This window comes from Microcaecilia unicolor, chromosome 7 (assembly GCF_901765095.1).
Source record: "Microcaecilia unicolor chromosome 7, aMicUni1.1, whole genome shotgun sequence".
Lineage (NCBI taxonomy): Eukaryota > Metazoa > Chordata > Amphibia > Gymnophiona > Siphonopidae > Microcaecilia > Microcaecilia unicolor.
The window spans coordinates 152,523,748-152,549,180 of NC_044037.1; the positions used below are offsets into that span (position 1 = coordinate 152,523,748).

Below are 25,433 nucleotides of genomic sequence, written 5' to 3' on the forward strand. Positions count from 1 at the left end.
TCGTAGCTAATGAGTGAAATTGGTCTATATATATATATTTTTTTTTAAATTTGTACCCCGCGCTTTCCCACTCATGGCAGGCTCAATGCGGCTTACATGGGGCAATGGAGGGTTAAGTGACTTGCCCAGAGTCACAAGGAGCTGCCTGTGCCTGCAGTGGGAATTGAACCCAGTTCCCCAGGACCAAAGTCCACCACTCTAACCACTAGGCCACTCCTCCACTATATGAGCCTGGTAAGGTCGAATCCCTCCCGGGTTTCAAAAAAACCATGACATCCGCTAGTCACAAAGATTGCGGTAGCTCCCCCAATTCAACTGACCTATTAAAGGCATTAGCTAGAGGGTCCCCTACGTCCTGCATTAAGATTTTATACATTTCAGCCCTAAATCCATCTGGCCCCGCAGCCTTATGCAATGCACTACCTCTGATTTCTCTAAGGACCTCTTCCACTTCTATCGGTTTGTTTAACTCCTTCTGCTGTTGCTCTGTGATCTTTGGTAAATTAACATTCTCAAGATATATATCTGGATCTAAGTAATCTATCTCATTCTTAGCATACAACTTAGCATAATAATCTTGAAACACGTCCTGTATCTCTGTATCAGTATGTACCAACCCCTCGGACCGCGTCCGAACCGCAAGCACTCTCCGTCGCCTCTTCGCTCTTCTCACTAATCCCGCCATCATCTTCCCAGGCTTATTACCAAACCTATACAGTTGATATCTATAGTATTCGGCAGATTTATTTGTGCGCTGATGCAGCAACTCATTAAGAGACGCCTGCGTGGCCAATAATTGCTCGCAGATATGGTCTGCGGACTGTTGCCCATAAGACCTCCTCAGGCGCTCTAACCGATCCCCCAATCTGATAATCTTGCGATCTCTTTGTTTCTTCCTCCTAGCACTAAAAGCTATTATCTCGCCTCTTAAATTAGGCGTGGACCAGGTGTATTCTGTAACAACACACATAGATTTTAGAAATACTCCTGACCCACCCATTCCACACCCATGACCATGCCTCCTTTTCAGCTATTCGACTAAGAATTTACATGCAGCACTTTATAGAATACTAGTAAAAAAGGCCCGTTTCTGATGCAAATGAAACGGGCGCTAGCAAGGTTTTCCTCAGAGTGTGTACGTTTGAGAGAGAGTGAATGTGCGAGTGTGTGTGTGACAGAGAGAGATTGAGACTGGGTGCGAGTGTGTCTGTGTGAGAATCAGAGTGTGTTTGCCAGGGGCCCTCCCTCCTCCCCCTCCCCTCTCTCCCCTCTCCCTCCCCCCCCTCCGAGTTTCAGGGTCATCCCCTCCTTATGATGACAAAAACCAGTACAGTACGGTGCGAGCCTTGGGGTTGAATGGGCTGGAGGCAGTGTCGCGGTGGTGCGTTGGCGGTGGGAGGGAGGAGTTTTAGGCAATTCTTTGTTTTTTAGTGGGTTGGCCAAGCATGGGGTTATCGGCGGGTAATAGGAGGCTAGCATGAGGGCAGGCTCCGCTGGGTATGGGCGGTTCCTGACACTCAGGTGGCTCGTGTTATTTTGTGGAGGCTGGGCCGTCCCGGTTCCACGGAGACACTTGTTGCGTGTATTTCTGCGGGGTCGCCCTCTACCGCCATCCTCACACATTTGTGAAATGTCCGCTGCCATTCCTGAAGGGCTGTGTTTGAAGAAGTGGAATTGTGTGTACAGATAGGCCCCCTCCCTACAAAGTTTTTAAGTCATCTTCACTCCTTCACACCTGTTTGGGTCGGGAGGGTGGCTAATTCGGGAGGCATGGGAGGGCGGCTGTTGAGTGTGTGGGGGGGTCTAGCGTTGCTGGCGAGCTGGGAGGGTGTGTCGTGTGTCTGTCATCGTTCCGCCCTCGACGTCATAGGTGGTTGTGATGCGAGAGCGGGGTAGAGAGACATGGTGAGTCGGATGGCTTCACCATTACGAACCCTTCACTGAAGCCACGGAGTCGGCTTCAGAATGTTGATGGTGCGTTTTATTATAGTAGATGATTAGACAGTTCTATGCGTAAATTCTAATCAATGTCAATTAGTATCAATAATTGCTTGTTAAGTGGCAATTATCAGTGCTGATTGGATTGTAAACCAATTAGGTTATACACATTATTATGGAATACGCTTTCATTTCTGCATAGACACCTCGGCGAGATATATAGAATCCGGGGGATAGTGCTTAACACCCACAAAAAATAAGCAAAGTAGATAAATGGCAAAAAGAAGTAAAGATTTCAAGGACAGTTTCTAAGAATCCCTAACACTAATTCCATTGATATTTAACAGAGATAATTAAAGCTTAATGAAAGCAAGCACCCGTGCCTTTGATTTAGAACATACTGGGTCAGACCAATGGTCCACTGAGTCCAGTAAACTGTTACCAGCAGTGGCCAGTCCAGGTCACAAGTACATGGCAGAAACCCAGATAGTAGCAACAGTCCATGCTACCAATCCCAGGGCAAGCAGTGGCTTTCCCATGTCTGTCTCAATAGCAGACTATGGACTTTTCCTCCAGGAACTTGTCCAAACCTTTTAAAAACCCAGATACGCTAACCGCTGTTATTATATTCTCTGGCAAAGAGTTCCAGAGCTTAACTATTCATTGAGTGAAAAATATTTCCTCCTCTTTGTTTTAAAATTATTTCCATGTAAATTCATTGAGAATCCCCTAGTCTTTGTACTTTTTGAAAGAGCAAACAATTGATTCACTTTTACTCGTTCTGCACTACTCAGGATTTTATAGACCTCAATCATATCCCCCCTCAGCCGTCTCTTGTCCAAGCTGAAGAGCCCTAACCTCTTTAGACTTCCCTCATATGAGAGGAGTTCCGTCCCCTTTATCATTTTGGTTGCTCTTCTTTGAACCTTTTCTAATTCCACTGTATCTTTTTAGAGCTATGGTAACCAGAATTGAATGCAGAACTCAAGGTGAGATTGTACCATGGAACAATACAGAGGTATTATAATATTCATGGTCTTATTTACCATCCCTTTCCTAATAATTCCTGGCATTCTGTTTGCTTTTTTGTCTGCTGCCGCACACTGGGCAGAAGATTTCAGTGTGTTGTCTACAACAACACCTAGATATTTTTCTTGGATGTTGACCCCCATGGTGGACCCTAGTATCAGGTAACTATGATTCAGATTATTCTTCCAAAGTGCATCACTTTGCATTTGTCCACATTAAATTTCATCTGCCATTTGGATTCCCAGTCTTCCAGTTTCCTAAGGTCTTCCTGCAATTTTTCACAGCTTGCAGGTGTCTTAACAATCTTGAATGGTTTTGTGTCATCTGCAGATTTAATCACCTCACTCACTGTTCTGATTTCCAGATCATTTACAAATCGGAGAAAATATTTCTTCACCCAACGCATAATTAAACTCTGGAATTCGTTGCCGGAGAACGTGGTGAAGGCAGTTAGCTTGGCAGAGTTTGAAAAGGGGTTAGACGGTTTCCTAAAGGACAAGTCCATAAACCACTACTAAATGGACTTGGGAAAAATCCACAATTCCAGGAATAACATGTATAGAATGTTTGTACGTTTGGGAAGCTTGCCAGGTGCCCTTGGCCTGGATTGGCCGCTGTCGTGGACAGGATGCTGGGCTTGATGGACCCTTGGTCTTTTCCCAGTGTGGCATTACTTATGTACTTATGTACTGTGTGAAAGATAAAAAGTCCCTGTAGTTCTCTTTGATTGGCCCTTTCTGTGCACATGTTTCCAGTGACTTAAGGGCTTTCCTTATTGGCTTGTCTCAAGGAGGTTTAATGACAGGAGTCCGCATGACGTCAGAAAGTTGAAGTCATTCTCTCCTCCACCCCCATCACCACCACATTGGCCAGAACACAACAAACTTCTATCGTTATTGAAACAATAGCAAACTTGTGAGGTTTTATTAAACCTCCTTGGTTTTGCATTCTGTCTGTTAGGAGGGGATTGGGGAGTTTTCGAGAGGTCATGTAATCAAAATGCAGGCTTAATTTTTGATTTGTTTTTCAATTGGCTAAAATCATTTCAATGTGGTATCAACCGATAAATTAAGCAAATAGTGCTAATTATCTTCCAGATTGTCTTTAAACATAAGGGATTGAAATATTATAATGGTCAATCTTAATTCTTAGTGTATGTGAAATACATACAGAATGTAGACCCAAATCTACTCCCAAATACCTTAATTGAACTACACTCATAAATCATGAGTATTAAGTCATGCTGAGCCCTGGTGCATTGCTGGCACATAGGAGATTCCTATAAGCCTGCCTTCCATATTCAAACAGGAGACCAAATTGCCTGGTATCCCATAAAATGCATAGACTGAAAATACTGGTAGATTGGGATGACCTGTTTGCCTGGCACCAAAAGTATACCACGAGATATCCTTTTCTTGCAGCCTCATATCTTTCTCCTATCCTCTTGACAATGCTACGCTCAGTTGGCAATGATTTTGTCATATAGTTCATAAAATGCAGATTGAGTATGACCTGATGCAAAAATCTTGAGAGAACGAAGTCCAAAGCTGCAATATTTTTTAAGTTCCTATGATCAATATGAGTTTCAAGAAACAGTTTTGAAGTTGTTGCCACTGAAATTCCTGTGTGCTAAGTAGTGCAAATTGAGATCTTAAAGTCACAAACAGGAGAAACCGCTTATTCACCACTAATTTCTCTATTGTCCAAATACCACAATCCATATAGCCCAATATTAAAGCTGGGATTATACCAAAGAGGAACTAGCCCTGTGCCAAATCTGGAAGTCTCTAAAGGGCCCTTTTACAAAGGCGTGACAAGTCCACAACGGGCTTGCCGTGTGCCAGATTGGCACACCCACCGTGCTACTCCAGGAACTTGGCGGTAGTGCCTGCCCCCACTGTTCATCATTTCCAGCACTCAATGCTTTTACTTTTGTAGCGCTGGGAGCTTACCTGGCAGTAATTGAGCATCCCCGCATGCTGCCTCGTTACTGGTGAGTTAGCACAGGAGCCCTAAATAGGTGGTGGTAAGGGCTCCCTGGGGAAATGACCACATGGCAAGTAGTTAAGCATGACCATTTCCTTAAAAAAAAAGTCTTTTACCTGCTGCAGTAAAAGGGGGCCTCAACCACAGCCACCCCAGGGGTCCTTTTACTGCAACTTCGTAAAATGACACCTAAACCTTTATTCAATTCCATGAGGGCTTGGATGGTGGTTATAATTTGTTCCGCTATGGCCTTTTGTGTCAGGAATTTTCACATATGGGAGAAATTTCAGGGGAATACGTACATAAGTATTGCCATACTGGGACAGAACGAAGGTCTATCAAGCCCAGCATTCTGTTTCAAACAGTGGCCAATCCAGGTCACAAGTACCTGGCAAAATCCCAAAAAAGTACGTCAGGAAGTATTTTTTCACGGAGAGAGTAGTGGATGCTTGGAATGCCCTCCCACGGGAGGTGGTGGAAATGAAAACGGTAACGGAATTCAAACATGCGTGGGATAAGCATAAAGGTATCCTGTGCAGAAGGAATGGATCTTCAGGAGCTTAGTCAAGATCGGGAGGCGGGGCTGGTGGTTGGGAGGCGGGGATAGTGCTGGGCAGACTTATACGGTCTGTGCCAGAGCCGGTGGTGGGAGACGGGACTGGTGGTTGGGAGGCAGGGATAGAGCTGGGCAGACTTATACGGTCTGTGCCAGAGCTGGTGGTGGGAGGCATGGATAGTGCTGGGCAGACTTATACGGTCTGTGCCAGAGCCGGCGGTGGGAGGCGGGGCTGGTGGTTGGGAGGCGGGGATAGTGCTGGGCAGACTTATACGGTCTGTGCCCTGAAGAGCACAGGTACAAATCAAAGTAGGGTATACACAAAAAGTAGCACATATGAGTTGTCTTGTTGGGCAGACTGGATGGACCGTGCAGGTCTTTTTCTGCCGTCATCTACTATGTTACTATGTTACATTTTATGCTGCTTATCCGAGAAATAAGCAGTGGATTTTCCTCAAGCCTTTATCATTTTTGTCACCCTTCTCTGTACGTTTTCTAACTCCAGTATACAGGGCCGTGCCAACCCGGTAAGCGAGGTAAGCATGGCAGGGGGGCGCCGACCTCTGGAGGGCGCCGCCGCGCCATGCTTACCGCCGCCACCTACCTCAGCTCCCGGACCCCGACAGCAGCGCTGGAGCCCGCCCACCCAACATCCCCTCGCATATCCTCCCCCGGGCAGTGGTGTAGCTAAAAATGGATTAAAAAAAAAAATGCAGGCAGGCACATTTTTTTTAATTTGTGCTTCCTCCCCTCCCTTTCCTCCCACCTACCGTTCCGCAACACGCCTCCCGAGACCCAGCCCCTTCCCAAGCCTACCACCAACCACGTTCCGTTCTCCCTCTCATCCTTCCACCCCCGGGCCCCGACTGTCAAGTTTTCTCTTACTTTGTTGCAGCAATAAGAAGCTGATTTGAGCCCAGCCGGCGTCGGATCCTTCCCTCTGCTTTCGTCACTCACGAGTCCCACCCTCGCGCAAACAGGAAGTGTGTGAGCGAGAGCAGGACTCGGAGGAGCGAGGGAAGGATGTGGGCAGTGTGCTTTCGTCGTTGCTAAGGTAAGGTTTGACGGTCCGTGGAGGGAGGAGTGACAAAAGGGGCGCTGGACACGGGGAGAGAGAGGAGGGGGGGGGGGAACAAAATGGCGCTGGACTTGGGGGAGAGAAAAAGGGGAAAACAAAGCGTTGGAGAGAGAGGGGGGAAACAGCGGTGCTCGGGGGGGGGGGGGGGTTGGAGAGAGGGAAAACAGCGGTGCTGGACTGGGGGGGAGGCTATCTAGACTTAACCCACAATGATAGTAAATGCTATTGAAAACAATAGCAAAAAGATTAGAAATAAGGGACCGCCGATGTGTGGGTCCATCTGTAAGAAGGGAAGAGGAGATGTTAGACTATGGGGGAGGGAAGGGCAGGACTGTTCCCAACTATGAGTAGGTAGGAGAGCTGATGCTGAGCTATGGGGGACAGGACTGATGTTGAGTTACAAGGAAGGATGGGGAAAGGGGTAGGCAAGGGCAGCGCAGATGTTGGGGCATGAAGGGTAGGGAAGGGCAGAGCTGCAGAGATGCCAAGCTATTCAGTTCCAGGCTGGAGATTTTGGGGCAATCCTGGTTTTGAACTTATATCCCAAAACAGTGTGGGATTTGTAGTGCCCATTGAGTGCTTCGAGTCCCATAATGCAACAGCATAGAATGGGCAGAAATGCAGGACTGTCCCAAAATTTCCAGCCTGGAACTGGGTAACTGGAACTGTAAAGAGGCCCGGAGGGAGAGAAGAGAACATGGCTGGAAACGGTAGGAGGAGAGAGAGAGGGAGAGAAAGAGGGGACATGGAAAAGAGCAGCAGAGAACCATGGACATGGAAAAGAGCAGGGGAGAGCCAGAAAGAGATGGGGAGAGAAAGAGGGGCCATGGAAAAGAGCAGGGGAGAGCCAGGGACATGGAAAAAAGCAGGGGAGAGCCAGAAAGAGATGGGGAGAGAAAGAGGGGCCATGGAAAAGAGCAGGGGAGAGCCAGGGACATGGAAAAAAGCAGGGGAGAGCCAGAAAGAGATGGGGAGAGAAAGAGGGGCCATGGAAAAGAGCAGGGGAGAGCCAGGGACATGGAAAAAACAGGGGAGAGCCAGAAAGAGATGGGGAGAGAAAGAGGGGCCATGGAAAGAGCAGGGGAGAGCCAGGGACATGGAAAAAAACAGGGGAGAGCCAGAAAGAGATGGGGAGAGAAAGAGGGGCCATGGAAAAGAACAGGGGAGAGCCAGGGACATGGAAAAGAGCAGGGGAGAGCTAGAGAGAAGATGCTGGATGGAAGGGGGTACAGAGAGAGAGAGAGAGATGAGTGGAAAGAGGGGACATGGGTAGGAGAGAGAGAGAAGCTGCTGGGGAGAAACTGGGGAAGACCCTAGTTGTCAGACTGAGAAAGGCTGGATGAAAGGAGGGAGAAAGGAAAAATGCTGGAAGGAGGGGTCAGAATGAGGGAGGGAAAGACACTGGAAGGATGGGGAGAGAGAAGACATGCTGAATGGAAAAGGGTCGAGAAAGAGAACTGTCTAGAAGGAAGGGGAGATAGAGGGAGACAATGGATGGAAGGATTGAGAGAGGGTAATGGGTGGAAGGATGGAGAGAGAAAGAGGGATGACACTGGATGGAAGGGTAGGAGAGAAAGAGGGAAGGTGCTGGACATGGGTGGATGGAGGGGAAGGCAGGTGGGAGAGGAGGGTTGCTGGACATGGATGGAGGGGAGGGAAGACAGGAAGGAGATGCACATGGATGAAGGGGAGAAATTCTGAACATGGATGGAGGGGAAGGAAGACAGAGGAAGGCGATGCAGATGGATGGAGGGGAAGGGAGAGAGAAGAAATGATCGACATGGATGGAGGGGAGGGAAGAGAGAGGAAGCAGATGAGATGAGGGAAAAGGGAGAAAACCTGCACATGGATGGAGAAAATAGGCAGAAGCTGGATCCACTGGACAATCAAGTCTGCAGAGGACCCAGCTTTTACTTACCAATGTAAGGCAAGAAAGGAGAAAAGTAAAGAAATAAATGGAAAGGAAGACCTGGAAATGGAATTAAGAGGACAGATAGCAGCAGAATCAGGTACTGGGCCAGCATGATCAGAAAAACAAAGTCACCAGACAACAAAGGTAGAAAAAATCATTTTATTTTCATTATAGTGTTTGGAATATGTGCACTTTGATAATCAGGTTCTCAACGTTAAAAGTTTATATTTATTTATTTATTTATGGCATTTTATACTAGACCGGGGGGGGGGGGGGGGGGGGGGCGCCAACTGATAGTCTGCAGGGGGGCACCAGAGACCCTAGGTACGGCCCTGCCAGTATATCTTTTTTAAGATGTGGTGACCAGAATTGAACACAATATTTGAGGTGCGGTCGCACCATGGAGCAATACATTTCTGTTTTCTATTTCTTTCCTAATAATACCTAATATTCTATTTGCTTTCTTAGCCGCCACTGCACATTGAGCAGAGGGTTTGAACGTATCATCAACGACGACGCCTAGATCCTTTTCCTGGTCAGTGACCCCTAATGTGGAACCTTACATTACGTAGCTATAATTCGTGTCCCTCTTTCCCTCATGCATCACTTTGCACTTGCTCACAATAAACGTCATCTGCCATTTAGATGCCCAGTCTCCCAGTTTCGTAAGGTTCTCTTGTAATTTTTCACAATTCTCTTGTGATTTAACAACTTTGAACAACTTTGTGCCATCAGCAAATTTAATTACCTCACTAGTTGCTCCCATCTCTAGATCATTTATAAATATGTTAAAAAGCAGCAGTCCCAGCACAGAACCCTGGGGAACCCCACTATCTTCCCTTCTCCAATGAGAATACTGACCATTTAACTCTACTCTGTTTTCTATCTTTAAACCAGTTTTTTTTTTTATTTCTTAATTTAAATTTGTTTATTGAATTTTTCAAATATATTTCAACATATCATTTGAAAATCGAAAAGATGATTTTAAGTCAAAAATACAAACATCAAAATAATAGTTAAACTTTTGTTTTCTCTTAAGGAATGATCTATTACTCATCTTTAGTCCAACAATTGGAGGCAATTCACAATTCTCAGGAAATCAAATATTTAAGGTAGATTAACAACATCTATCACTTAAAGAAAAAAAAAAGACATCTGAGGAGAGTGACCGGATTTTACATACTATTGCGGAGTCGATGTTATTACCATACTTGGCTGTGTCACTGGCAGAGTAGCCAGTTTAGCTTCCAAAAAAGAATTTAATTGGTTTGATTCATAGAAAACATATTTAACAGCATTAAGTTTTAAAACACACTTGCAAGGAAAGTTCAACCAGAACAATGCACCCAGTTGAACTGCCTTCGGACGCAGTTTTAAGAACTCTTGTCTTTTCTTCTGAGTTGTTCTGGAGATATCTGGGTAGACTCTTATTTTACAATCAAGGAAAAGTTGGTCTTTGTTAAGAAAATATTGTTTTAATACCCAGTCTCTATCCGGTTGTAGAATAAAAACAACTTTAAGTAGCAGTTGTCATTCCTATTTTGCCATCTTGCAAAATTTGTGTTAGATTCAAATCCAAATTCACTGAATGTTGATCAGATCTTTCTCCATGTACTTGTTTCTTGAGAAAAGGTTGAATGTAATATATTTTTGAAATTGGAGGATATGATCCTTCTGGAATTTTTAGTATCTCCGTAAGATACTTTTTAAAAGTTATTAGTGGTGAGATTGACAATTGCTTTGGAAAATGTGTTAATCTGAGGGTATTAGATCGTTGAGTATTTTCTAAGATTTCAATTTTATTATGTAGAAAAAGATTTTCTTTAATAAGCTCAGCTTGTATCTTTTGAGTATTTTGTATCAATTGTGAGTTCTTTTCTACTTCTTTTCCCATTTTTATTAACGTTTTGTCCATCGTTTTTATTTTTTCTGATTCAGAATTATGTTGTTGATTGAGAAGTAAAAACTTCTGCAAGAAAGAAGCTTCGAGACCAACCAAAGCTTCCCATATGTTTTCTAAAGATATCACTGTAGGTTTTTTAGGTAAAAAGGACTTACTTAGTAGGCCCAAGTCTGTAATGGAAGTCTCCACTGACTGCCTCTGGTGTGATTCACGATTTTCCCCAAGACTGGTATATCCTCCTGCTACACCCGCGTTCTCCATTGCGGGGAAAGTCAGCATTTCTCTCGAGTTGGCGCCCGTGCCAAGAAGCCCCGTAGATTCTTCCTCTGGGGTTTCCTGGTCCGTCCTCGGGTTCCCTGCCGGCATAGGAGGTGGTGCTCTCTGCTCGGGGCTAAACGATGTTTCAAGCTCAGGTTGCAGAACTGGCAACCCTCTCCCCAGACTCTGCAACAACGAGGTAGCTCCCGACACTCAACCCGGAATAAGGAATCGATCCATCGTTCCAGCAACAGGTAAGACTGGCGTCGCGGGGCTGGCGCGTTGTCTTCCTCTCCTTTTAGGCATTAGTATTGAAGAATATGTTTTTTCCAACAAAAGATAGAAGCTGGGACAGGAGCTGGTTCCTACACGTCTCACTCGGACGCCATCATGCCGGTACCTCCTTAACAGTTTTTCATCACAATAGGACACTACCTCCTATTCCATGACTCTCCAATTTCCTCTGGAATGTTTTATGAGGTACTTTGTCAAAAGCCTTTAGAAAATCCAGATACACAATCTCAACCGGCTCACCTTTATCCACATGTTTGTCCACCCCTTCAAAGATATGTAATAGATTGGTGAGGTAAGATTTCCCTTTGCTAAATCCATGTTGGCTTTGTCTCATTAATCCATGCTCTGTAATTTTGTTCTTTATAATAGTGTCTACCATTTTGCCCAGCACCAACCTCAGGCTCACCAGTCTATAATTTACTGGATCTCCTCTGAAACCTTTTTAAAAAATCGGCGTTACATTGGCCATTCTCCAATCTTCCGGTACTGTGCCTGGAATTCGTTGCCAGAGAATGTGGTAAAGGTGGTTAGCTTAGCAGGGTTTTAAAAAAGGTCTGGCCGGCTTCCTAAAGAAAAAGTCCATAGACCAGTATTAAATTGACTTGGGGAAAATCCACTGCTTATTTCTGTGACATGCAGCATAAAATGTATTGAACTCTTTTCGGGATCTTGCCAGGTATTTGTGACTTGGATTGGCCACTGTTGGAAACAGAATGCTGGGCTTGATGGACCTTTGGTCTGTCCCAGTTTGGCGATACTTATGTACTTATATTACTAAGAATAGTTCCACAAGTTGATTTTGTAATTCTATCAGGCCCTCCTCTATCTTTAGGTCCAAAATAGAGGTTAAAGAAAAAGGTTTGGAGAAACCAGGAAAACTCTTAAGGTTCTAAGAAAATAGAAGGCACCAGTTTAGAAAAAGAAATTTTATTGAGCGCACCCATTGCAGCCATGATTTGGCAACGCCTGCATCTAAAAAATAAAATAAAAGGAATCAATATAATAAAAAATCCCAACAGGAGAGACAATATAATTTCAAACTTCAAAATAGTCAATTCTACACCAGAATAATAATAAGAATGATAAAATTGGGTGTGTTGGAACATATGCCCCCACCAAAAATATGGCTAGAGATTTTTTGTTTTATTTTATTTACTGCTTGAAAAGAGAGTTCAGTGTAGGCTGTACATACAGCCGAGCATATTTTTGAGTGAGTCTAGCTGCTAAAAAAACGGCTCACTTCTAAGCTGTATACATCATGTGGTACTGTCTTAATTCAAGCCCCCTATATTTGTGTGAGTGAAAATTAAATTAAATTGTGTCATATTCCACACCTATAAATCCGTTTTACATTAAAAAAATTGTTATATATATTTTTTTGTATATTCCAAGACATCCGATACAAAATTAGACCCTCAAAAAGAGAAGAAAAAATCCATGACCATCTCCCTCCCGGAATTGCAAAATTTGGTTTTCCTTCCTTCAAAAAACGAAACTATCAAATTATACTGAGCACCGGAAAGTTTGAAAAAGGACAGAAGCAAAACTTTGCTTTCCAATTTAGTTGTGATTTCCACTGTCCATTCCTCTACGTCCAACAGAAATTTTTTGCCAGCCTCTATGCCAGCCTCAAATTTCATACCCAGCTCCCTGACAGCAGTATGCAGGTCCCTGGAGCAGTTTTTAGTGGGTGCAGTGCACTTCAGGCAGGTGGACCCAGACCCATCCCCCTCCTACCTTCCTACCTGTTACACGTATGGTGGTAAATGGGAGCCCTCCAACCCCCCCCCAAACCCACTGTACCCACATGTAGGTGCCCCCCTTCACCCATAAGGGCTATGGTAGTGGTATACAGTTGGGGGGAGTGGGTTTTGGGGGGGGGATTTGGTGGGCTCAGCACACAAGGTAAGGGTCATATGCACCTGGGAACAATTTTTGAAGTCCACTGCAGTGCCCCCTAGGGTGCTCGATTGGTGTCCTGGCATGTAAGGGGAACCAGTGCACTACAAATGCTGGCTCCTCCCACGACCAAATGCCTTGGATTTGGCCGGGTTTGAGATGGCTGCCATTAGTTTCCATTATCGCTGAAAACCAATGCCGACCATCTCTAAAGCTGGCCCAAATGTTGAGATTTGGCCGGCTCCAACCATATTATCGAAACAAAAGATGGCTGGCCATCTTGTTTCGATAATACGGTCGGGTCGCCTCTTTAATGGGCCGGCCTTGGAGATGGCCGCCCATATAGATGGCTGGCCCCGTTCGATTATGCCCCTCCACGTTACTATGTTATGCAAATAGAAGGGCCCTTTTACAAAGGTGTGGGAGGGCTATTGCATGGCTAGCGAGTGCCAAATAGGCATTATGGCCGGGGAAGTGCATGCACCCGGTGGTAATTCCGAGTTTGGCAGCACACCGAATCCCGTGGTAGAAAATGTTTTTCTATTTTCTACAGTGGGGGTGTTCCCAGCGATAATCAGCAGCGCACGCTGTATAGTTACCATGCGGGTAGAGTATGAGCCCTTACTGCTAAGTCAATAGCTGATGGTAAGGGCTCAGGCTGTAAATAGGCCAACACTAGTTTTAATTTTTGCACATACCCATTTCCCGGCCCATTAACAAATGGTCTTTTTCCCAGCCACGGTAAAAAGTGGCCCAGCGTGTGGCCAAAAATGCGCTTACAGTACCGCAGGCCATTTTTTACTGTGGCTTTGTAAAAGTACCCAAGAATAAGGCAGCTTGCATTGAACTTTGCAACCTGCCATTATTTTTCCTGATTGGGAACAATGGGCCCTTAACATGTGCCTTTGGGGATTGCTCCTACCTCCGACCAATAGAAACCAGAGATTGCAATGATAGATCAGTGGAATTTCTTTGGGGAGGGTTTAGGGGTCTTTTCTCAGAGTGACGCAATCTAGGGGAGGGGTCTCCTTCAGGGTTAGAGGAGTCTTTTTTTGTGGGAGATGGGTCTGGGGGGGGGTCTCTTTTTGAGAGTAAAGAATCTGTTTCGGGGGGGCTCTGATCATGGGGGAAGGGGAGGAGGGAGGGAATCAGAAGGTGGCTATGAGAAGTACTATACCTCTGGCTCCTTTAGTATGGTCCTAGGAAGAAAAATAAACCTAACTCAAAGCTGTCATCATATTTTTATGGATAATTCAGTTTGTGTAGTTTAACACAAATTGCATTATTCATTTACTGTAGGGGTTACTAACCTGTGGTACCAGTTACCACAGGTTAGTGACTCCTGTGGTAAATTAAGCTGTGGTAAAATGGATAAAACAGTATTAAAAGCTGGAGTAAAAAAAAGGATGGGTTATGTCTGCATTGCTGCGCAGCAGTTGCTAGCGTGGCTTTGTAAAAAGGGGGGGGTCAGTCTTTTGTATTGAATAACCTGTTATATTTGTGGAATTATAAATGTATCCTTTATCTGGAATAAAGTCTGGAGGCGAGCTTTAAGGTTTTAATGGTCAATATTTGAATGTCAGAAGGGAGAGGGGGAGGGTTTTTTTGTTACATTTGTACCCCGTGCTTTCCCACTCATGGCAGGCTCAATGCGGCTTACATGGGGCAATGGAGGGTTAAGTGACTTGCCCAGAGTCACAAGGAGCTGCCTGTGCCTGAAGTGGGAATCGAACCAGTTCCTCAGTTCCCCAGGACCAAAGTCCACCACCCTAACCACTAGGCCACTCCTCCATCATTATCATTATTCTTCTACTTTGGCCCCCACATAAATAGCAGGTAGCCAGCTATTGAGTACAAATTTGTTAGACTGCATTTCTCTTTTCTATATATTTTTCCTAAACTTGTTGCAGAAGAGGAAGCAGCCCTAAAGTCTCATTAAGTAATATAATTTTTATTTTCAATTTAGCATTGGCGTGGATATATCCAGAGGAAGAAAACTAAACGAGAAAGAGAAGACGAACTGATATTCTTGGGAATGGTAGGTTTGTAGTTTTTTCTTTCTTTTTTAAAATTATACTAATAACAAAAATCATTTGGACTCTGCAGTTGTATTTTGTAAAGAGACAAGAAGAAGGGAAGTGAAAAAAAATAAAGAACATGAATAAAGAGAGGAAGAATGGAGGGCTCTCTGAGTGGGACATAAATCGCACCTAGCATTCTTAATTGACTTGACAAGCCAATCAGCATTTTTAACAGGACTTAACAAGCAATAATGAGTACTAATTGGTAATAATTAGAATTTACATGCATAACTTGCGAAGTATATTCTGTAATGCAGAGCACCTAAATTCTGATGCGCGGAGCCAAAAAGGGGTGTGGTTATAGGTGGGGAAATAGGCATTTTGTGGTCACTCCCTTTATGCACACTGTTATAGAATATGTCTCTCTGTGCCTAAATGTACACACTGGTTTTTATGGCACGTTTCCTTTGGTGTAAATGGATACGCGTAGTTCTAGATGCTGTGATATCAACTAAGTATATTCTATATACTGTGCCTAAACCTAGGCACCGCTTATAGAATACGCTTTGGTGGAATTTCAGGTGCCATATATAAAATCTAGCTCAGTGTGTCTGCTTTGTTTGGAGAAGGAGACAAAAGTTAGAAACTCAGATTAATTATGTTTTTTTTTTTGGAGGGGGGGTGTTCCTCTCTCCTCAGATTGGCATATATTAACTTTATTTCTCCCACAACCTTTCCACCTATTTAGTTATAGCTGCAGCAGGATGAAGCAATAAAATATTTTTAAACCTTTTAAAATTTTTTATATAACCATTTTTATAGATAACCATTCTTTTATATAACCATTTTATATATAACCATTCTTCTCGAGAGAAATATTTCGCAACCTTGTACAGTCAAAGCCACGCAGATTACTGTAATGGCATCTATGCAGGATGCAAAGAACAAATTATAAAGAAACTTCAGAATGCCCAAAACACAGCAGCAAGACTTACAGTGGGGGAAATAAGTATTTGATCCCTTGCTGATTTTGTAAGTTTGCCCACTGACAAAGACATGAGCAGCCCATAATTGAAGGGTAGGTTATTGGTAACAGTGAGAGATAGCACATCACAAATTAAATCCGGAAAATCACATTGTGGAAAGTATATGAATTTATTTGCATTCTGCAGAGGGAAATAAGTATTTGATCCCCCACCAACCAGTAAGAGATCTGGCCCCTACAGACCAGGTAGATGCTCCAAATCAACTCGTTACCTGCATGACAGACAGCTGTCGGCAATGGTCACCTGTATGAAAGACACCTGTCCACAGACTCAGTGAATCAGTCAGACTCTAACCTCTACAAAATGGCCAAGAGCAAGGAGCTGTCTAAGGATGTCAGGGACAAGATCATACACCTGCACAAGGCTGGAATGGGCTACAAAACCATCAGTAAGACGCTGGGCGAGAAGGAGACAACTGTTGGTGCCATAGTAAGAAAATGGAAGAACTACAAAATGACTGTCAATCGACAAAGATCTGGGGCTCCACGCAAAATCTCACCTCGTGGGGTATCCTTGATCATGAGGAAGGTTAGAAATCAGCCTACAACTACAAGGGGGAACTTGTCAATGATCTCAAGGCAGCTGGGACCACTGTCACCACGAAAACCATTGGTAACACATTACGACATAACGGATTGCAATCCTGCAGTGCCCGCAAGGTCCCCCTGCTCCGGAAGGCACATGTGACGGCCCGTCTGAAGTTTGCCAGTGAACACCTGGATGATGCCGAGAGTGATTGGGAGAAGGTGCTGTGGTCAGATGAGACAAAAATTGAGCTCTTTGGCATGAACTCAACTCGCCGTGTTTGGAGGAAGAGAAATGCTGCCTATGACCCAAAGAACACCGTCCCCACTGTCAAGCATGGAGGTGGAAATGTTATGTTTTGGGGGTGTTTCTCTGCTAAGGGCACAGGACTACTTCACCGCATCAATGGGAGAATGGATGGGGCCATGTACCGTACAATTCTGAGTGACAACCTCCTTCCCTCCGCCAGGGCCTTAAAAATGGGTCGTGGCTGGGTCTTCCAGCACGACAATGACCCAAAACATACAGCCAAGGCAACAAAGGAGTGGCTCAGGAAGAAGCACATTAGGGTCATGGAGTGGCCGAGCCAGTCACCAGACCTTAATCCCATTGAAAACTTATGGAGGGAGCTGAAGCTGCGAGTTGCCAAGCGACAGCCCAGAACTCTTAATGATTTAGAGATGATCTGCAAAGAGGAGTGGACCAAATTCCTCCTGACATGTGTGCAAACCTCATCATCAACTACAGAAGACGTCTGACCGCTGTGCTTGCCAACAAGGGTTTTGCCACCAAGTATTAGGTCTTGTTTGCCAGAGGGATTAAATACTTATTTCCCTCTGCAGAATGCAAATAAATTCATATACTTTCCACAATGTGATTTTCCGGATTTAATTTGTGATGTGCTATCTCTCACTGTTACCAATAACCTACCCTTCAATTATGGGCTGCTCATGTCTTTGTCAGTGGGCAAACTTACAAAATCAGCAAGGGATCAAATACTTATTTCCCCCACTGTATATATGGAAAAGCACGCTTTGACAGCGCCAAACCACTCCGAGAAAAACTGCACTGGTTTCCAATTAAGGAACTTATCGCTTTCAAAATCTGCACGACAGTTCACAAAATTATTCATGGCGAGGCACCGGGATACGTGACAGACCTCATCGACCTGCCAATCAGAAATACTATAAAATTAGCACGATCATACCTAAACCTCCACTACCCAAGCAGTAAAGGACTCAAATATAAATCCACATATGCATCCAGCTTCTCCTACTTGAGCACACAACTTTGGAACTCACTACCTAAAGTAGTAAAAACTACGCTCGACTACCTGAATTTTCGGAAAGCATAAAAAACATATCTGTTCAGAAGTGTATACCCCACCGACCCAACATAAAAAACCTGGCACCTGCGACACAACGTAACCAAAGACCGTAATGGATATATCCTAGCTCTTCCTTTCCCTAATTAAGTTCCTCCAATTGTATTTATCATACATGTACTTCATTCTATTACCTGTAACTGTTCATACCTTGTATCTGTTCATATTGGAATTGGCTAATGCCGTTTACGATACTATCCAGCTTATAATTGAAAAAGAAAAACGCCTATATTGCGACCCAAATCGGGAGATAGACGTTTATCTCACAAAAACGAATAAAGCGGTATAATTGAAAGCCGAATTTGGACGTTTTCAACTGCACTCCATCGCAAATGCGGACAAAGTTGATGGGGGCGTGTCAAAGGCGTGGTGAAGGCGGAACTGGGGCGTGGTTATCGGCCGATCAGAGATAGGCGCCTTTCGCCGATAATGGAAAAAAAATATGCGTTTTTAGCGAGAATTTAGGGCACTTTTCCTGGACCCTGTTTTTCCACTAATAGGGCCCCAAAAAGTGCCCTAAATGACCAGATGACCACTGGAGGGAGTCGTGGATGACCTCCCCTGACTCCCCCAGTGGTCACAAACCCCCTCCCACCACAAAAATATGCAGTTTCACAACTTTTTATGTTCACCCTCAAATGTCATACCCACCTCCCTGGCAGCAGTATGCAGGTCACTGGAGCAGTTATTAGGGGGTGCAGTGGATGTCAGGCAGGTAGACCCAGGCCCATCCCCCCCCCCACCTGTTATACTTGTGCTGGTAAATGGGAGCCCTCCACACCACCCCCCAAACCCACTGTACCCACATGTAGGTGCCCCCCTTCACCCCTTAGCGCTATAGTAATGGTGTAGACTTGTAGGTGGTGGGTTTTGAGGGGGATTTGGGGGGCTCAACACCCAATGGAAGGGTGCTATGCACCTGGGAGCTCTTTTACCTTTTTGGTTTTTTTTGTAAAAGTGCCCCCTAGGGTGCCTGGTTGGTGTCCTGGCATGTGAGGGGGATCAGTGCACTACGACTCCTGGCCCCTCCCACGAACAAATGCCTTGGATTTATTCGTTTTTGAGCTGGGCGCTTTCATTTTCCATTATCGCTGAAAAACAAAAACGCCCAGCTCACAAATTGTCGAATAAAACATGGACGTCTATTTTTTCCCAAAATACGGTTCGGTCCGCCCCTTCACGGACCCGTTCTCGGAGATAAACGCCCATGGAGATAGACGTTTTCGTTTGATTATGCCCCTCCACGTAAGCCACATTGAGCCTGCAAAGAGGTGGGAAAATGTGGGATACAAATGTAACAAATAAATAAAAATAAATATATTCTTATTTTCTTCCTTTTTAACATTATTTCATTATGTTGTATTTTCATTTCTCTTACTTTTCCCTATTAATTTATTTTATCTTTTTCCACATTTCTACTTCCCATTGAAATCTAATTTTTTTTTTCATTTTATTCTCTTGGCATTCACTTTAGATTTTTCCATCTTGTTGTCATCTTTCTTTTGCTTATAGTATAAGTTCAATTTCTTTTGTTTTCTTGTTTTTCTTATCCTACCTATACTTTTCCATTTTCTCTCATTCCTCTTCAGCTCTCTTGCATAGCCCCCTTTGTTTCTGGCCTTCCCACTCATTCACTCATCTTCACATCTTCATAATTCCCTCATCTTTCACCTCTCTTTTGCATCTCTTCCACCCCTCCATCCTTGCTTCCTTCCTCCATACCACCTTCTCACTCCTTTTCTCTGTGCACTTCTGCTCTTTTCCACGTCTCCTCACCTTTATCTCAGTTCTTCTTCCTCTCATTTTTCCTTTCCTCACCTTTCCCTTAGCTCCTCTTCTCATCTCCTTTTTCCCTTCCTAAACCCTCCCCTCTTATTTCTCACATTTTCCCATCTTTCCTGTTCTTTTCTTCTCTTCTCTCCCACACTCTTTTTCACTCCTTCCTCATAGCTCACTGTCACCCTCCTGGTCACCCTCTCTGTCCTCTCTACCTCTCTATATGCGGCTGTCAGTAAAAAGCTTGAAGTGAAACAATATTCAGAGGAAAGAAATGAGGATATCTTATTAAATGATAAGAACGAGCAAATTTCTGCGGATGAATGCTGATCCAGATATGGTTTCAGGAACTGATGTTGTCTTGTTGATTCAGAAATTCTCACATAAACAAAGAGGGGCATGATTGAACAGGGCGCCCAAGTTTTCATGAGGATGTCCATCTTTCGTTTTGATAATAGGGGCGGGGACACCCAAATCTCAACATTTAGGTCAACCTTACAGATGGTCGACCTAAATGGTGAGATGGTCGACCTTAGAGATGGTTGTCCCCGGTTTTCAGCCATAATGGAAACCGAGGACGCCCATCTCAAAAACGACCAAATGCAAGACCTTTGGTCGTGGGAGGAGCCAGAATTCGTAGTGCACTGGTCCCCCTGGCATGCCAGCACACCAACCGGGCACCCTAGGGGGCACTGCAGTGGACTTCACAAATTTCTCCCAGGTACATAGCTCCCTTACCTTGTGCTGAGCCCCCTAACCCTCCCCCAAACCCCCCTCCCCACAACTGTACACCACTACCATAGCCCTAAGTGGTGAAGGGGGTCACCTACATGTGGGTACAGTGGGTTTCGGGTGGGTTTTGGAGGGCTCACATTTACCACCACAAGTGTAAATGCGCCTGGGTCTGCCTGCCTGAAGTGCACTGCACCCACTAAAACTGCTCCAGGGACCTGCATACTGCTGTCAGGGAGCTGGGTATGACATTTGAGGCTGGCAAAAAGTTAAAAAAAAATTTTTTTAGGGTGGGAGGGGGTTGGTGACCACTGGGGGAGAAAGGGGAGGTCATCCCCGATACCCTCCGGTGGTCAACAGGTCAGTTCGGGCACCTTTCATGGCTTGGTCGCAAGAAAAAATGGACCAAGTAAAGTCGGGCAAGTGCTCGTCGGGGACGCTCTTCTTTTTTCCATTATCGGCCGAGGATGCCCATCTCTTAATCACGCCCCAGTCCCTCCTTCGCTACTCCTCCGGCATGCACCCGTGAACTTTGGTCGTCCCCACGACGGACTGCAGTTGAGAATGCCCAAAATCGACTTTCAATTATGCCGATTTGGGCGACCCTGGGAGAAGGACGCCTATCTGCTGATTTGTGTTGGAAGATGGGCACCCTTCTCTTTCGAAAATAAGCCTGATAGTTTACTAGATTCTTGCCTGTCATATCTATTAGACTGTGCTACTTCTTGCCACTACTGATGTTTTTTCTTGGATAACTGTTCAAATTAATTTAATTTTGTGTTTGGGTTGTTTTCCAAAGGAGTTGGGACATATAATGTTGACATCTATACCAAAAAACAATAATTTGGATATGTCTTTACCTGTTAGTTTCAGAACTGTTGCCAGCATCCCACTGTTTGCAAAAGTGGTTGCAGCTATTGTTGGCATTAAGTTGACCATTTATCTAGAAAGGTTTTACATAAGTACATAAGTATTGCCATACTAGTACAGACCAAAGGTCCATCAAGCCCAGCATTCTGTTTCCAACAGTGGCCAATCCAGGTCACAAATACCTGGCAAAATCCCCCAAAAGTACAAAACATTTTATGCCGCTTATCCCAGAAATAGTGGATTTTCCCCAATTTAATAATGGTTTATGGACTTTTCCTTTAGGAAGCTGCCCAAACCTTTTTTAAACTCCTAAGTTAACTGCCTTTACCACATTCTCTGGCAATGAGTTCCAGAGTTTAATTACACGTTGAGTGAAGAAAACTTTTCTACGATTCATTTTAAATTTACTACTTTGTAGCTTCATCGCAATTTGCTACAAATTTACTACTTTGTAGCTTCATGACTCGCAATTTGGGTTCAGAAGCAATTATAGTATAGAATCTTTGCTTTTTGTACTGTTAGGTGAACTAAGGGCATCTTTAAGTGTTCAATCTTTACTGCTACAGTTTGTATCTCTGGGGCATTTGATATAGTGGATCATTCAATTTTACTTGCTAGGCTTGCTGAGATTGGAATAACAGATATTGTCTCCTCATGGTTTGAAGTTTTCTTAAGTAATTGTAGTTATTCTGTAATGCAGCAGGGGAAAATATTGGAGCTTTGGACACCTCTTTCACTTGTGCTATTTAATGTTATCATGGGCATGTTGAGTATGATAGTGTTGGTCCATGAAGCATGTTTACTGTCATATGCAGATGATATTTTCATATGGCTTCCTGTTGCAGCAAATATTGATCAAACGTACTCTGATATTTCGATCTGCATTACTAAAATATGACTTTGGGCAACAAAACATATATTAAAACTTAATGCAGATAAAACGAAAATGTTATGGTTTAGTAAAGCTCTGGCCTCTATTTCTGTGTCTATTCCAATTGATCAATCTCACATAAGCAACCAATGGTAAATCATTTTTGATTCTATACTATCAAACGAACCTCAAGTTCATAATGTAGTAAAAAAAAGTGTTCTTTTTAATTAAGGCAATTGAGATCTATTAGGTCATACTTCTTCAAAAAACATTATGTGCTGTTATGTCTTGGAATGTGAGCCCTTGTGCCCCGACTGAGCACGCGAAGATGGAGTGACACCGCACTCGGTCAGGCAGCCAGACAACCCCTAGCTTCACCTGGGAAGCGACCGCCATTCCCCGGGAGTTGAGCCCCCAGGTGTAGGCGGCCATCAGCACTTCCAGAACCGGTGGGGTTGCACGGCCACTGACCCGACAGGCAGAGAGAGCAGACACCATCCAGGAGTACAGGAATCAGCAGCGCAGTGAATAGTCAGAGAAACAGTCTAAGGTCTAGGCAGGCAGCAACACAGCGCGTAGTCAGGCAGCAATCCAGGGTCTGGTACACAGGAATCACAGGAACAAAGATAGCCGGCTGTAGAACACAGACGTAGACCACAACCTCTAAGCACTAGAAGCTGAAGCATGGAAGGACTGGTGGCAGGGCTTTAAATAGTGTAGGAATTAGGCTCAAACATGTGCAGCTGTTCCAAGATGGCTGCCCCCATCAGAGGAGATGCTCTACGCCCAAATATGGGCTTCCTTCCGGAAGATGCCCAACTTGAAGATGGCTGCCACAACCTGAGATGCCCATCTCCAAGATGGCCGCCCTAACCCACATCCAAGATGGCCGCCGCATCCTCGAATGCCCATACCCTGCGCAAGCAGGCTACGCCCCTGGGGAAGTGTAACAGAGTGTAACATGCGCTCATGATTCAATCTTTTATACTGTCACAATTAGATTATTGTAATTTGATCTATATAGGACTTTCCAAGACACAACTTGACAGACTCAGAGCACTGCTGCTAAGCTGGCCTTTGGATGCAATAAATATGATAGAGCTACTTCTTTACTGCTCGAGCTACACTGGCTCCCAATCAGATCTAGGATAATGTATAAGATCACCTGATTTGTTTATAAATCTTTATATGGCAAAAACTCTTGTCATGTTTATAATCTACTTTTTCACTCTTCCTCTTGGTTGAGGTTTAAATTTAGTAATAATAATCTTTTGCATCCATCTATTCAAGGTGTAATATCTAAGAGAATTTGTGAACAATTTTATTCCTATCAATCTGCAAAAAATTGGAACTTTCTTTAAGCTCTCAAACTCATTATGATTTGTTTTGAAAACAGCTAAACATTATTTCATTCAACAAACATTTGATCTCTAAATTGAATTGATAAATTTAGTTATTTATAGTTATTTTGGATATTACCTTTATTTGTATTTTGAATTTATTATTATGTATATTTGTATACTGCTTTATATCTATAGAGAATTTAGTGGTTAATAAGTGCTGGATTAAATTAGATTACATTACATTTGTTCTTGTGTAAAAGTTTGGAAAAGTCTCCATTATTAGATAGTGATGTTTACCTGTAACAGGGGCTCTCTGTAGACAGCAGGGAAATGCAGTCACAGCTGCTGGGTGACATAAGAACTTAAGAATAGCCATACTGGGTCAGACTGATGGTCCATTTAGCTCAGCATCCTGCTTCCAACAGTGGCCAATCCATGTCACAAGTACCTGGTAGAATCCCAACTAAAATAGCAAATTTACCCAATTAAGCCAGCATGGCTGGAGCCTTCCTCTAGAACAATAAAATTTAAAATTAAAAAGAAAATTTTGCAGGACAGTGCACAGGGATTCCTGCTGGGCCACATCAATCTATCAACATCAGTCTGTCCAAAACATTTAAATCTCTATCCTGTTCTTAAATTTTTGTTTACATTTCTTTTTGTTTGAGGGAATGGCAGAGGAGCAAATAATGTATGCATTCCCTTACTGTCTGCTAAAAACTCCTGTTAAGAACATAGGAACATAAACGTCATACTAGGACAGACCAAATGTCCATCAAGCCCAGCATCCTGTTCCAACATTGGCTAATCCAGGTTACAAGCACCTGGAAAGATCCCAAAACATATGACGGTAAACATGCTTCAGGGACCAACACTATCATTTTATGCTGCTTATCCTAAGCAGTGGATTTTCCCCAGGTCCATCTTAATAATGGTTTATGGACTTTTCTTTTAGGAAGCTATCCAAACCTTTTTTTAAGAATAAGCAAACAATTCACGTCTACCTGTTCTACTCCACTCATTGTTTTATAGACCTCTATCATATCTCCCCTCAGCCATCTTTTCTCAGAACTGAAGAGCCCTATTAGCCTTTCCTATAGGGAAGTCGTCCCATCCCCTTTATCATTTTTGTCGTCCTTCTCTGTACCTTTTTAAATTCCATAATATCTTTTTTGAGATGCGGTGACCAGAATTGCACACAGTATTTGAGGTGCAGTTGCACCATGGAGCAATGCAAAGGCATTATAACATCTTCATTTTTGTTTTCCATTACTTTCCTAATAATATCTAACATTCTGTTTGCTTTCTTAGCTGTTGCCACACACTGAGCAGAGGGTTTCAACTTATTATCAACGATGACACCTAGATCCCTTTCCTGATTGATGACTCCTAATGTGGAATTTTGCATCATGTAGCTATAGTTTGGGTTCCTCTTTCCTACATGCATCACTTTGCACTTGCTCACATTAAACGTCATCTGCCATTTGGATGCCCAGTCTCCCAGTCTCGTAAGGTCCTCTAATCCTCTTGCTATTTAACAACTTTGAATAACTGTGTGTCATCAGCAAATTTAATTACCTGTGATGGAAAATATTAAAAATTGCTTTTCAGTCTTGCTTTAATCGATAATACATGGTGTCAAGATGGCGCCGTGAGCGGTTGTGTAGGAAGTGGGCTCCTGCTTCTTCTTTGCCGAAATTTTTTCCTTCTCTAACTATGCCCCATACAAAGCGTAAAGGGACGATCCGAGAGGTTCCCCTAACTTCAGGGACATCCACGTCGGCGAGAATAGGCTTGGAACACTTCTTCCCCGCTATCTCTCGGTCAAGTGGGGTGGATTCCTTGGCGGCAGGAGCCAGTGAAGTGGCTCCCTTGCTGAAAGCGGAAACATCTCTCTCTCCCCCGCCGAGCTCTATGGTCCCTCCGTGTCCTGCAACTGCAGCGAGCCTGGTGGGGTTTCCTTCGGAACCCGGAAAGAGTGAAGCTGAAGAGACCACTGGCTCTGCGGAGAC

The 25,433-nt window shown here is 44.0% G+C and overlaps 1 protein-coding gene across 1 annotated transcript in view; it reads left to right on the plus strand.

Annotated features, from left to right (window-relative positions):
• IQCA1 (IQ motif containing with AAA domain 1) overlaps window positions 1–25,433 on the plus strand; it is an 827,164-nt gene that overhangs the window by 77,438 nt on the left and 724,293 nt on the right. The window contains exon 5 of the mRNA XM_030209164.1: window positions 14,820–14,891. Coding sequence (XP_030065024.1) covers window positions 14,820–14,891 — 72 coding nt within the window. The remainder of the gene's footprint in view (window positions 1–14,819; window positions 14,892–25,433) is intronic.